This window comes from Pituophis catenifer, unplaced genomic scaffold (assembly GCF_029215685.1).
Source record: "Pituophis catenifer annectens isolate HBS135680 unplaced genomic scaffold, rPitCat1.0.hap2 SCAF_2, whole genome shotgun sequence".
Taxonomy (NCBI): Eukaryota; Metazoa; Chordata; class Lepidosauria; order Squamata; family Colubridae; genus Pituophis; species Pituophis catenifer.
The window spans coordinates 134023903-134038154 of record NW_027256882.1 but is presented as its reverse complement, the minus strand read 5'-3'; the positions used below and the strand labels follow the sequence as shown (position 1 = coordinate 134038154).

Genomic DNA, 14252 nt, shown 5'->3' with positions numbered 1-14252 from the left:
TGAGAAATATGAGAAGCATATTTTACAGACAAAGCAGCTCCCACCTTCCTGCCCCCCACCCTTTGTCAATGGGCCATTAAGGCTTGGGCCAGTCTATTCTACATAACAAAGATCTACCTCCTTCAGGCAGAGCCATAGTAGGAATTGCCAAAGATAGGATTAGCCCTCTACACAATAGCAGCAGAAACTCACCACATGTGACCTGGGAAGCACATGTGACCATCAGCCAGCAAGGCCCCCACCCCCTGGGAGTCTGACAACCAATCAGGATACTCTTTCAGGGCCCCAAGAAATGCAGAGCCAGAGAGAGCATAAAAACCCGAGGATTTACTGTATATGCCCTTTTCTGTTCAGGAACTCAAGCCATGTGATCCTGTCCACCATTAAACCATCTTTCCAAGCAGTCTCCATGTTTCCAGTGTCTGTTTTCTCCACTTGGAGCAGAACCTAGAAGGATGTTTCTTCCAACATATCCATATAGTTTCTTGAAAACAGTATATACATGGTTTGGTTGTCTTTGAGCCAGAGTTGTGCTTCAAGATAAGCAGCCATAAATTCTGTTAAATAAACAAATGTGTCTTCTTCCACAACTTCTTTTTAAAACTTCCCAATGTAGCCCACAGCCCTGTTATTTTGTCTGGAGGTCTCCCAATTCAAATTTTAACTATGCCCAACCCTTCCAAGCACAGACAAGATGGGACGGGTGCTGCCCCCTGTTGAGGATGAGCCTTCGTGTCTATGCAGACTTGCTTGGGAATAAGACACACAGAACTCTGTGGGACTTATTTTCAAGCGGGGGGGGGCGGAAGGTTGTACCTCAAAGAGACCTCTTTGCATGGCAACCCTACAGATAGAATGATACTACTGTAGGAAGTTAGCACTCACCCCTCTCCCAGAAGAATGAAATGTTTTAGGAAATATTAAAAAAGGCAGAACATTATATTTCCCTGGATGAGAAATGAAGGAACATGTTTTAAAGACAAAGCAGCTTCCTGCCTCCCCCACTTTTGTCAATGGGCCATTAAGGCCTCAGCCAAGCTCACTCATTTCCCCCCACTTTTGTCAATGGGCCATCATTTGCAACAGAATAGGACCCATCTAGCAACAGAAACTCACCACATGGCAAGACTCGAGCAAGCTTGAGAGACAACCTACAAAGTTAACTAAGACCCCTAGACCACCTGGGAGTTTGACAACCAATCAGGATACATTTCTTATACAGGAACAAGAAACTCAGAGGTGGGGCCCAACAGAGGGAGTTTGACAACCAATCAGGATACATTTCTTATACAGGAACAAGAAATTCAGAGGTGGGGCCCAACAGAGGGCATAAAACCAAGGCATTCCCAGCATCTCGGATCTCAGGAACTCAAGCCATGTGATTCCTGTCCACCATTAAACCATCTTTCCAAGCAGTTTCCATGTTTCCAATGTCTTTTTCCCCACTTGGAACTGAATCCAGAAGGATATTTCTTCCAACACTACCATTACTTCAGATCAAGTGTGTGCATGTACTTAAGAAGAGTTTTCTTGATTGAAAATTTCTGTACCTGGATGAGTCCAACCCTTAAAAATGTGTTCACGCACTATCAAGAAACAATTCCCCACCATATATCGCTCTCCCAACCCCATTTTCCCTTCTGCATGTCAGGATTGCCATTGATGTCCTTTCAGTAGAGACACAAACAAGGAATAGATCTGGCCAGAAATAGTCTAATGCTCGATTCTTTCACAACTCTGCCCTTTTTCTCTTATAGATGGTTCTTGAAATGCTTCTGAATAGACATCCAGTTCAGAAGGATTTAGAATTCCTTCTGGGACTAACACAAAACAGGAGGAGAACCCCAAAGTGCAACATCTCTCTCTCTCTCTCTCTCTCTCTCTCTCTCTCTCTCTCTTTTTTTTTTTTTATTTCTTTTCAGGCAGCACAGAGAAATCTGTCCCCTGTCACTCACCTAGGTGAGAAATCCTAAACCATGCTGCTAGATTAGGAGTCAGTCTAAATATCCCAATCAGCACCAAGAGGTAGGGCTCTTGACACTCAAGCAGCCTGTTATCTTATTCAAAGGATGGCCTAATCACAGAGCAGCGGGGAAGCACAGGGATGAAGACAGATTCTTAAGTTGCATGTAATGGAAGGTATGCCTTTTACACATGCTTCGCCAAAGACAAGAGACTTCATTCCCAGGTTAGCATAGCTCAATGCCAACCTGACTATAAGATTCTAGCTCCATTTCACATTCCATAAATTTGCCCAGGAAAGAGAGTAACTCCCTATTTCTAAAGCCATCTTCTTAAGCCTGCCATCTCTTAAGGCTGAAGCCCACAGACAAAGTTGAGGACTACTGAGTGGTGGGTCTTCTTTCTCATTGAGGGATGTATGTGCAGGGAAGTAGTTATAGAGTTTTCATTGCCTTTGGTCTAAGCTAAGTCAGCCTTTAGGAATGTGCTACAGTTCGGAAGGATTGCATTACTTTAGAAGAGAACCAAAGTTGCATGTCTGCTTTTATTTTCTCCACATGGAGAACTTCTGACAAATACCAGTGTACTAAACCTGTAGGTGTACATGGTTAAAATCCAAACAATGAGGCTTTTAGGATACCTAATTCCTTACCTCACCAATCATGCCATTCCAGAAACCATCCACTATTTTACCATGTTTTCCATTTGTCACCAGGTAGAGATCATAGGAGAACTTCACCGTCTTGGCTAGTTTCTTTAGGATGTCAATGCAAAAACCTTTGCAGCAGAGTTTGGTATATGGGTCCATAGGTTCAGTCCCACTGAAAAAAGATGAGAAGGCACTCAACAATCACACTGAACCTCTGTGTCTTCCAAGCAAATCATGCCAGGACTATGTACAATTGCTCAAATCAAAGCATTGCGACATCCTGAACCTAAATCGCTATGCCCTGATATGTTTCCTTAGGGTGACATTATAGTCACTAGCCCAATTCCTCTATTCCAAAATAAAAATAACTAACCATTACTGGGATGTGGTAGTCCTGTATCCTTTTTGCTATCTATAGTCCTGTTGTCTTTAGAAAAACACAGTCATAAATAATCAGCTTGCCAGCTTAGCATGGCACTGAATAATGGGCATGCCATCACAGGATATGACACATTGTAAATGAGCTGTGTAACTTCATCAGTGGTTAGAATGGGTAATGTTCCACATTTGTTATTTTCTGGAGCATCTCCTTGGTGTGAGGGCCATAACGGAAGGCAGGGATGCCTACACACAAATGCTCAGACACACTCCAGCTGTCAACATGTACTTTTTCTATTATTATTCTCTAAGCCAGGGATGTGTAGTCTTAGATGTGTATGTGTTTGTGTGGATATATATATCTATATCTATCTATATCTATCTATCTATCTATCTATCTATCTATCTATCTATCTATCTATCTATCTATCTATCTATCTATCTAGAGAGGGGTGGGGAGAGAGAGGCAGACTGACAGACCGACAGACAGATAATGGATGGATGAATAAAAATACCAACTCCAATCTAAACATCTGGTTAGCTGTGCAACGCACCATAACATATTTTTAAGAATGTTTACATAAGTAAAAGCAAATATAAAGAAAAAAATGAAGAAAAAAGAGAAAGAATTATAAAGAAGAAAATAAGTGCAAAAGCAAAGAAAAATAAGAAAGAAAAATAGTTAAAGAAACAAGAAAAATATGCTACTTCTAACCTTTTCAATAGTTATACTCATTATTCTTTCTCCCTCTCGATATTACAAAAATCTTTTCAGTCAACTCTGATATCTTTACAATCAGTTCCTCCACTGTAAGAATTTCAGTCTTCCTTCAAAGAAGCTCACTTTCATTAAACGAAACATAAAAACAAAAATCCTAAGATTCACCATTTGGAGTGAAGTAGCAAATAATGACTCATAAGGGCAAGGACTTATTACAAATTCAGAAGTAGGATGCTCCTGAGAATTTTAGAATGATTCCAGACTCTAGCTCACTAGTCCTTTTACACAATAATCCATTTTTTGCTTTTCCTAAGCAATCAAATTTAGGGTGGGAAAATATGTTAATTTTGCAAAGTACATTACAATAAACTTTAGGAGATGATATGCTACCTTTGTCATCAAGACGGTTGTTAATAACATCTGTGACAGCTTATGGACCCAAGAGGAGAAGAAAGAACATAAGGAGGGCCTTGATGGATCAGGCCATTGAACCCAGGATCCTATGTCACCTAGTGGGCACACATCAGAAGTATCCAAGATTTTTATCAATAGGACTGTGGGGGAATCATATGATATTTAGCGTACTATCCAGCAACAGCAGAAGATATGATAGGAAAGAAGTTGGAGCCCCTGCGGTTGAAGGAAAATTTACCAGGCAAATCTCCTTAAACAGGAAGCACTCACAGCTTCCTCCTTACAAGGAGGCTTGGAATAATGTTTGTTTTTATATTTTTAATACTGTTGCATGGATCGGCTTCAAATTTGCTTCCTGATTGGGAGAAGGAGGCCTCCTCTTCCCCTTCTCATATTTATTTTTGCTATTGAAAATTGACCATTTTGCAGACTGAAGACATCTTTATGAAAACAGAACCAATGAGCACAGTTAAGACCAAGGAACTGGTAAATAGACTGATTCCTTGGAACCTCTCCAGATAAGGAGAGGATGAGAGATCACCCACCTGTGCTCCAGATGGCTGTTTCTCATGAGGAGACTGCAAGACAGCAGTTTCCCACAGGTTTGAGTACACAGGATGAAGAGATTATAAATGGAATAAGGGTCCAGATTAATTTGGAAAATTGTCTTTTACTATAAGATTCTGAAATTTAGTATACAAAATAAATAGCTTCTTTTGGGAAACAGACATATTTTAGCTATCCTGGTTATGGTTAAGTCATAACAAAGAGATTTTAGAAACTGGACACTAGAGGAAACTAAAGATTCTAAGCGGAAAGAAAAAAATTATAAGCCTGTTCATGATGTCAGTTAAAACTGGGACTTACAGAATGACACAAAACATTATAGCATCAGAAACATTAAAGAGGATCTTTGAAGAATGAAGCCAGAAACTTCTATTGGCTTTCAGTTTAAATTTATTAGGGGAGAAGTAACTTTCTCCACTGAGCAGGAACGTTGATGACACAATCTTGATTAGAGAATTGCAGAGGTCAGCAACAGGCAAATGATTAAAAAGCTCAGCCTCTGGGCCCCAACATGTATGAATGCAGATTGATTGCTAGTGCCAGCTACTTACCTCCTTCAACCAGCCATAGCCTTTAATCTGCAAACCAGGTTATCCACTGTAAGCTTCCAGGAATCATGACTGATTATTCACCGCTCAGCCTGAAGCAGAAACATGAACCTATTCCTGGTTCTGTTCAACACTGACCAAGGAAACCCCCTTTAAACTCTTCGATATTTTAAATCACAGCTAGATAATCTCAGTTTTGCAATCCTGAGAATCTGAATTTAACTGCAGAATTCCAATAGCACAGCTGCAAAAAGCATGGCTTCTTGCTACTTCAGGAAATAGTGGTCAAAATAGGACAAACACACTTTAAATGGCAAACTATTACTCCCAATCCTTTCTCTTAAACTTGGGAACAAAAAGAGTAATCTGTTATTCCCCCACATACATAATATAGCCATACTTGTTTTGCATCACCACTCTATCTTGACTTGACTTCAGTCATGAAAATTACCCATGTTTCAGAGGAAACAGCATTTTCTGCTCCTCTAAAACTATCAATGTTTTATTTTCAAACATCACTACAAAATTACAGCTACTTTTATTAATATGAAGCAGAGATTCTTAGCCTGGGGTCTACAGACTCTTGGGGAATCAATGAATAAATTTCACAGGGTCCATAAACTGGGATGGGGAAAAAAACCTTCATTTCCATAACCTATAATTGAAATTTAGCATTCAACAAATAATATATATAATAAAATGGCCTCTAGATTTCAAAACTGTTTGTTAACTTCAATCTCATTATCTAAAACCAATATGCCCTTAAAAAGCATACCCAATATATGTGGTTGAGTGAAGTACTCTCAAAGGAGGCCATGGTATCTGGTGTAAAATACGTTGAAATTGAAGCCAATAAATGACAATAGTCCTAACATGTAGATACTTGCAACTGTAAAGGCCCTAGGTCATGCCAAAATGGGGAGAAAGGTTGGTAAGAGTAAAAACAGTTTGCAGCTAACTAGCATTTTGACTGTGGCAAACAGGAGTAATTTTCCCTGTTAAATGTTTCAAAATTGAGATCTCCATTGACTGATAATCATTTTCATCAATCAAAACAACTTTTACTTCTAGTATCACCTTAGGAAGCGCACAAATGGCATTCCAAACAAATGGCAACTATTCTTCCATCCATGACCTAATATCCATCATGTTTGTGTTCATTTTATGCAAATTTAGTTAACAGCATGAGATCAATTAAAATATAGCAATTCTATTCATGTACCCTGCTCTTTATATGCCTCTATTAGGATTCATATTGTTTCAGACAGAGGTACAGAATAGGCACTAGGGAATATATTTTATCATATTACCAGTGCCAATCATTCCTTGACCCTGCTGGCTGGGAGGGATGAAACCTATAATCCGACACATCTGATGGGCAGCACATAAGGAAAGGTTGCACAGTAGCGTCTTCTGGGCAATGTGGTTGAATTGAAAGCCATCCCAACACTACTGACTTGAATGCTAAACTTGGTCCCTCCCCCCATGATTTAGAGGGGTTGCCTACCCTGAATTCATCCTCTAATTTGGAAAGTTTCAAAGCTTGCAGCAGTTACTGTTCAGTCTTCCTCACCATTCCTTCTTTCATGGAAAATCCAGCAGAGTGAAGGATTGGCGTTTCAAGCACACTGTCTAAAGAAAGGACACGCTCTCTCAGATGTTTATCCAAGTTGGATAAACATTTCCATCTTACTAGTATGCCAATAAGAAGATAGAAGCAGCAGCAATACTGGATAGACTAATGCATAAGTGACACACAGGTTCTGATATTGAGGGAGATACTTGGCTGATAACCTTTAGTTTCAGTTAACCTAAAGGGTTAAACCTAAATTATTAAAGCTGCTTCAACATTTATCTGATTCCCTTGGTGAATCATGGAAAATGGACATCGGGGTTCCAAATTTCACTATCATAATCATAAAGTTAATAGATTGTGCCTCCCTTTCTATGACAGATAAGTAGGGTTAAATCTCCCATAATTCCTAGGCAACACAATCAAAGACTGAGGGATGTCCTGGTCTGGAATTGTGGAGGAGTTGTCAATCCTATCTGAAGGACACCAGACTGGAAAAAAATTTATAATGAAACAGAAGGCAAGTAAAAAACAAAAACAAATGAATGATGGTGAACAGTGAAGTTAGCAATTAGTTTAGGAATAAAATTAATGTAACTGGTCTTACATGAGAAAACATGTTGGGGTTTCTGGGAAAAGATATACATTGGAAGCCAGCCCCCTCCTCCCTTTAGCAAGCCAACCCTCTGTTGGCTCCAGTACTGCTTTCTCCTGTTCCATCCTTTGAATTCTTCCCTCTTGTTTACCTTACGGAGGAGTTGGTCTGTTTCCGGCAAGGGACTGTATTGCGGACACATACTCCAGTGGAAGGATCTGTGTTCTCCACAATCACAAATGGTCTTTCTTCAAGGGTAGCCACTGTGAGGTGGCGATTATCTGACATGGGCTGCAGGAAGGATCCATAGCGTGGCCACACTGGATATTCCATACGGATAATTCCCTTTTCCCATTTCCCCACCTGTGCAGTAGGAAAGGAGTGGGGGATGCTGTTTGAACCATGTAAATAGAGTGCTTTTGGATTTTTATATACCATTATCAATAGGTTATGTAAACAAGGCTCCTTGAGAATCGTTATCATCATCATCATCGTCAACAACATCAGTGGAGGAGGAGACCGTAGGGAAGAAGAATCAACTCTCTTTCTTACTTTATAGTTTAAAGCAAACCAGCAGCATGAAGTGATCCCTACAAAATTAAAATACTGTATATATACCAGGACAGATTCTAGAGCTCTGGGACTGGATACCGTTGACAGTCTTTGCTCTACCCAGAAAAATATCTATAGCCTTTGGGTAATCATAATCTAGAACAATTTGCCAAACAGTTTGACAGTAATCACTGAATAATGAGTGATCTGAGACTATTAAGGTTCCATCTGTTTTATATGGCTACAGCAGTTAGACATTTTATTTCTGTTATCCTCATGGATGGTGATCATTTTTGCACTCGTGCTGCAAATGGCATTAAGCTACAGCACTTCGCAAATAGATAATACTATATTAGCTTTAAACTGTGCTGGATTTTTAAATGACCCCATGGAAATAGTCTAGGTAATTATATTTATTTACAAAGATTGGAAATGAATGGGATGTAACTCCTAGCAGAAAAAAATTAGATTTAAAATGGAGTAATGGGTACACAATTGTTGTTGTTGTTCCGGGAATATTTGAGCAACTCCAATAAGTAATTATAAAATGGACAACCTTGCCATTAAGCCTGTTCTCATTAGGCTTCTGCTCTCCATTTGCGCTGTTACTTGTATTCTTTTTACTTAGACACTGCAGCCAACCACTGAGAAATGCACCACCGCAGAAAACTTGAGGGCTAGTGTATTATTTTCCTTACTGAAATAACAATTGTTCAAGAAAAAATATTATCACGGCATAGGTTAAAATAAAGAGCTCTGGTGGCATAGTGGTTATAATTCATTACTGCAGGCTACTTCTGCTGACTGCTAGCTGCCAGCAGTTCAGCAGTTCAATTCTCAAGGTTGACTCAGCCAGCCATCCTTCCAAAGTTGGTAAAATGAGGACCCAGATTGTTGGGGGCAATATGCTGACTCTGTAAACCACTTATATAGGGCTGTAAAGTACTGTGAAGCATTGTATAAGTCTAAGTGCTATAATCACTCTACTTATTGCTATAATCACTCTACTTATTGCTATAATCACTCTACTTATGCATGGAAAGCAAGGGGGGAAATCTATTTATCAATATGCTAGGATAGTCATCCCCCTCATGAATAACCTTTTGTGTGAGAATAGATGAGGGAAAAACAGAAAACAGAATAACAGAGTTGGAAGGGATCTTAGAGGTCTTCTAGTCCAACCCCCTGCTTAGGCAGGAAACCCTACACCACTTCAGACAAATGGTTATCCAGTATCTTCTTTAAAAAATGCTCCAGTGTTGGAGCATTCACAATTTCGGGAGGCAAGTTGTTCCACTGATTAATTGTTCTAACTGTCAGGAAATTTCTCCTTAGTTCTGGGTTGCTTTTCTCCTTGATTAGTTTCCGCCCATTGCTTCTTGTCCTACCCTCAGGTGCTTTGGAGAATAGCTTCACTCCCTCTTCCTTGTGGCAGCCCCTGAAATATTGGAACACTGCTATCATGTCACCCCTAGTCCTTCTTTTCATTAAACTAGACATACCTAATTTCAGCAACCATTGTTCATATGTTTTAGCCTCCAGTCCCCTAATCATCTTTGTTGCTTTTCTCTGCACTCTTTCTAGAGTCTCCACATCTTTTTTACATCGTGGTGACCAAAACTGGATGCAGTATTCCAAGTGTGGCCTTACCAAGGCAGAAGGGGAGGGAGGGAGGGAGGGAAGGGGGGGAAGGAAGGAAGGAAGGAAGGAAGGAAGGAAGGAAGGAAGGAAGGAAGGAAGGAAGGAAGGAAGGAAGGGACCAAGGCTTTGTATGGCTAGATCAAAGTCGTAAAAATGTAACAGACACTATAATATGGCCTTGTTGGATTTTGTGAAATAGCAATAGCATTTAGACTTATATACCGCTTCACAGTGCTTTATAGCCCTCTCTAAGCAGTTTACAGAGTCAGCATATTGCCCCTAACAATCTGGGTCATCATTTTACCCACCTCAGAAGGATGGAAGGCTGAGTCAACCTTGAGCCCTGTGAGATTCGAACTGCCAACTTGCAGGCAGCTGGCAGTCAGCAGAAGTAGCCTGCAGTTCTGCATCCTAACCACTGCGCCACCATAGAAATACCAGAAATGAAGTAGGATGTTTTCAAGCTTTTAAAACATTCTTAAAATTCTTGCTAGTTTACAAATTATGTTTTTACTAGATAGTATTAAAATATATAGGTGTATGTATATTCGAGTCCATGCATCTTATATATACACATATGTACATATAATAAAAATGACAATTAAAAAAAAACTTGTTGCATTATCATGGCCCAAGAAAACAAGAAGCACTTAGGAACATTTTGTTTGGGATTTCCAGAGGCTCACCAATCTTAGCTTAAGTATAGAATGAGTATTATGCCCCCTGTTCTAACTTATTTTTTTTAAACTATTGCAAAAAGAAAGAAGAAAACTGGACATTTAACACATTACTAAAGTGTTGCAAAAATCAAAAGGCTTTCATTTAATAGTTACACAACATTACAGTAGATGCAGGTGTTTCCCCTCTTGGAGAAAACAGCATAATAGAAATAGGGCCTTTTTCCTTAGTCAATGCACATTCTGCATATGACAGCAAGAGCCTTTGAAGGACAGCCCTCAAAATTATGTTACTCTTCCAGAAATACTTCCCCAAAAGCTTGAAATTCATTAAGCATTTCTTTTATTTTTTAAAAAAAGTTTAAATTAAACCTTACATTTTTCCATTGTGTTTCAAGCCAAATTCTATTTATTTATAATTGTTTGAGACCTCTAAATAATTCCTTTCAAATTTGGTTTTACTCTTGTTCTCAGTGGAACTCAATAGAATATTATGATATAAGAAAAAAGAGTTAATATAAACTGGAGAATTGGGGTGGGGGAAATTTTGTTTATCATCTGGCATGTCTCCTAAACCCTTCATCCATGGAGTATTGGAAGCAGCTAAAAGAACAGTTTACCCTAAAGTTGAAAATGTAGATAAATTTTAAATGTTTGAGTAGAATTATATTCTTTATTCCTAACAGAATTATTGAAAACTCAGTAATAAATTACTATGACATATGGAAAACACTTGAACAGAGAAAGTCATATCATAAAGGAAAAGTGATAATGGAAAGCAATTATACAAATAGCTCATTTAATTAACACCAGTATCTTTCTACTAATAGTGTTCATCTCTTTCAGATTATTTTTGTAATTATCCAAAGATAACATAAAACCCAATCAGATATACTTAGATAATCCGCAAAGAGGGAAAATTGGAGAAATACTTAGATACCACAAGCAACTTGTTTTCCTTTGTGATTTTTTTGCCAGTTGTAATATAGAAAATTACATTGCAGATGCTTAGATGTCCATTTGTGTATATGGAGAGCAGGAGAGTAACCTCATCAATATTCTCTCATTAAGAGAAATACATAATTGCTGGAATAGATTCTAGCAAAATTGATGGTGCAATCTAAATGCCCAGCTAGCTAAAATCATTCTAATATTCCTCCAGTTTTCTGGAATATTCTAAGGAAATGAGATGAGAGCTTCAGAGCTAACAGATATGGAACATTCCTCAAAATTAAAAACCTGGTCAGAATAAATGAAATGACCTTGGAATGGCAGAAATTGCAACAAAAAATTTAATGTGGGCTCAGGACATTTTATTTGAGATGCAGCAGCAAACAAAACATCACATTATTTTATATAAAAATAGTCCCTTTTGTTGCTTAAATTGTTGCCTTGTTTTAAAATGTGATCATTTGGGCTGATTTGTGAGGAAGAAAATAAATGGACAGTTGCACGTTACTCCTACAACATAATATGCAGTCTTTCTCACACGAAAGGTTATTCATAAAATAAACACAAGTAAAAATTCTTTGCCGTTTGAGATAGAACTTAATTCAATTACTGTTGTCCCTTCAGGATAAATGAATATGACCTACGGTGACCTACGGTGGCTTCCTCACTTAGCTTAATGGTACAACCTACCCTGTGAAGCCTAGGCTACATCAAACATGGACACGATATGTGATATAACAATGTAAATTAACATGCAGAGTTTTGAAGCCAAATATCTAAATAAATTTCTCTCATTGAACACTTTTTCTTCTGAAGAGCACTGATCATACTCTCCAGAAAAAGGACAATTTGGGAAGCACTTATCTTTTGGATTGACATCGATATTAATGATGTTGTGGTTGACTCTTAATGAAAATTTATCCTTTTTTTCTGGGAAAACAGTAATTTATTGGCAAGCTTTATAATATGCCTACATGTTCTTTAAAACCTAATCCCTGGTACATAAGCAGTTTAAGCCAATCTGCTTTCACAACATTTGTCGAGTTTTATTTTTTAATTCAATTTTTAATGACTGGAAAGAAACAACAAAGGTCATCTTGCACAACGAGCATTCATCCAACTGAGTTATGTGCCTTATGGCATGTGATGCATCAAGCCTCCATTGCAAATTAAATAAATTAGTTGCAAACATACAAAATAAACGAATCTAAAAATTCATTTCATGGTGCTTCAATTTGTTTATCAAATGAAATTATTTATTTTAATGACAGAGTAAAAAAAAGCCTGCACTGCGCAAGTAAGAAGGACAATAAGAGTGACTTTTGGGGACAGTCGCCAATTCTTGCTCAGAATTCTCAGACCTGCCAGCCTTCTGTTACAAAAGCCAGAAAGAAATTGGGCTGTTTTAATGAATTCCAGAGAGGTGCCTTGGCCTGACCTAGGTATAAAAGCAGTTCTTACGAATCATATGTCAGTTGTGCGTAGCCCTAATATTCATAACAGAGATAAGATTTTAAATACGATCGAAGAGTTTTTGAGTCAGTCTTTCCCATTTGGCATTTTCCAAAATGTTGGTTTTGTGGTCTTGCTGGCTGGGAATTCAGATAGACATGGTCTCTCTGTATCTGAAGCAGTGGTGGTTTCAACCGGTGTTACCACCAGTTCGCTTCATGCACGCACTCCATGCAAGCGCAGAGTATTAAGGAACAGCTGAGATGCGGCAATCTGCTCTGCCGCACCTTTCAGCTGGCTAAAAATGACTGAATATATGGTATGTATAACGCAGGGGCGAGCGGGAGGGCCAAACTAACCGTCAGAGAGAACTGGTTCTCTCTCACCTCACCAACTCCGTTACCAGTTCGCACGAACCTGGGAGAACCGGTAGCAACCCACCACTGATCTGAAGAAGAGGTGGCAGTATCTTAATCTAAAGAACTCTCAGGTACCTAAATATCCTCCACTGTTTCCAGTTGCAAGTAAATTCAATGGAAAATAAAAGTAGACAAATGATATGAAGCCAGATTGGCTTCATCTGCTTATGTATCACAATTAGGTTTACATTAGATCCAAAGCAGTTCTTTCAATCATTGTCAAAGCCTGCATAGCCCTAATAGATATTAGGGGATGTTGCAATGTAAACTTAAAACTGGGGGTGAATTATAGACAAACCCATTTGTAGAACAAGGAAACTATAGTTCTAAGAGACTATGCACTTAAGGCAAGATGATGGGCAGGGATGGAGAGAGGGACAGGGGAAGGGCCTTACCATCTCCCAGAGTCGATGCCGGTTCAATGAAATCACCACCATGGTGGGCCTCACCAAGTAACCACCTCTGTTGAAGGAGAAATCCCTGTTGTCCCATGTCACATTGAGTAAATGCCTATGGAGAATGAGGAAAGCCATTAATCTTATGTTTTTTGGTATAACACTTTCATTTCTTTTGAAAGCAAATGCTCCCAAATTGGCCTGGCTTTATCTTGTACAAGATGGCAAATGGACACTTTATACCAAGGCCCGTCCTTGCTGCCAGCTAAGATCTCTGAGGTCTCAGATGCCAAACATAAAGTGGAAGAAAGTATTTTAATTTTGCAAATTAAATTATTTTGCAGATCTGGCTATGAAGAAGATATTTATTAGCTAAAGCTGTACGGTGATCTTTTCATTTCCAAGACACAGGAAAGGAGCTTCTCTACTTTTAGCCTCACAGGCCTTCAAAGTGGATGAGGCTGGAAAAGCCACTCAGCAATTACCACCAGCAAGAGAGAATTCCAAACCAGTAGCATCCACTGTCCTAGCACCAGTTCTCAGTGGCACTGCCATCCATTCGTTGCCCCATGTAAAAAGGGGCACCATCCCCATGTGATTGGTGGTACTGCAAAGTATCAGCAGCAGCAAATATTGATCTGCCTATCCAGTGGACTTCTCCCAGACTTTGTAATTGCTACAAGATGACATTGTCTTTTTGTGGTCTACATTTTAAGTGTACGTAAGAAAGATCTGTTTTTTAGTGCATTCAATGCAGC

General features: G+C 39.0%; 1 protein-coding gene across 1 annotated transcript in view; it reads right to left on the bottom strand.

Moving 5' to 3' along the window:
* GRIN2C (glutamate ionotropic receptor NMDA type subunit 2C) overlaps positions 1-14252 on the bottom strand; it is a 74217-nt gene that overhangs the window by 37394 nt on the left and 22571 nt on the right. Inside the window, exons 5-7 of the mRNA XM_070937587.1 lie at positions 13495-13609; positions 7559-7770; positions 2615-2783 (exon numbers count right to left, since the gene is read on the bottom strand). Coding sequence (XP_070793688.1) covers positions 2615-2783; positions 7559-7770; positions 13495-13609 — 496 coding nt within the window. The remainder of the gene's footprint in view (positions 1-2614; positions 2784-7558; positions 7771-13494; positions 13610-14252) is intronic.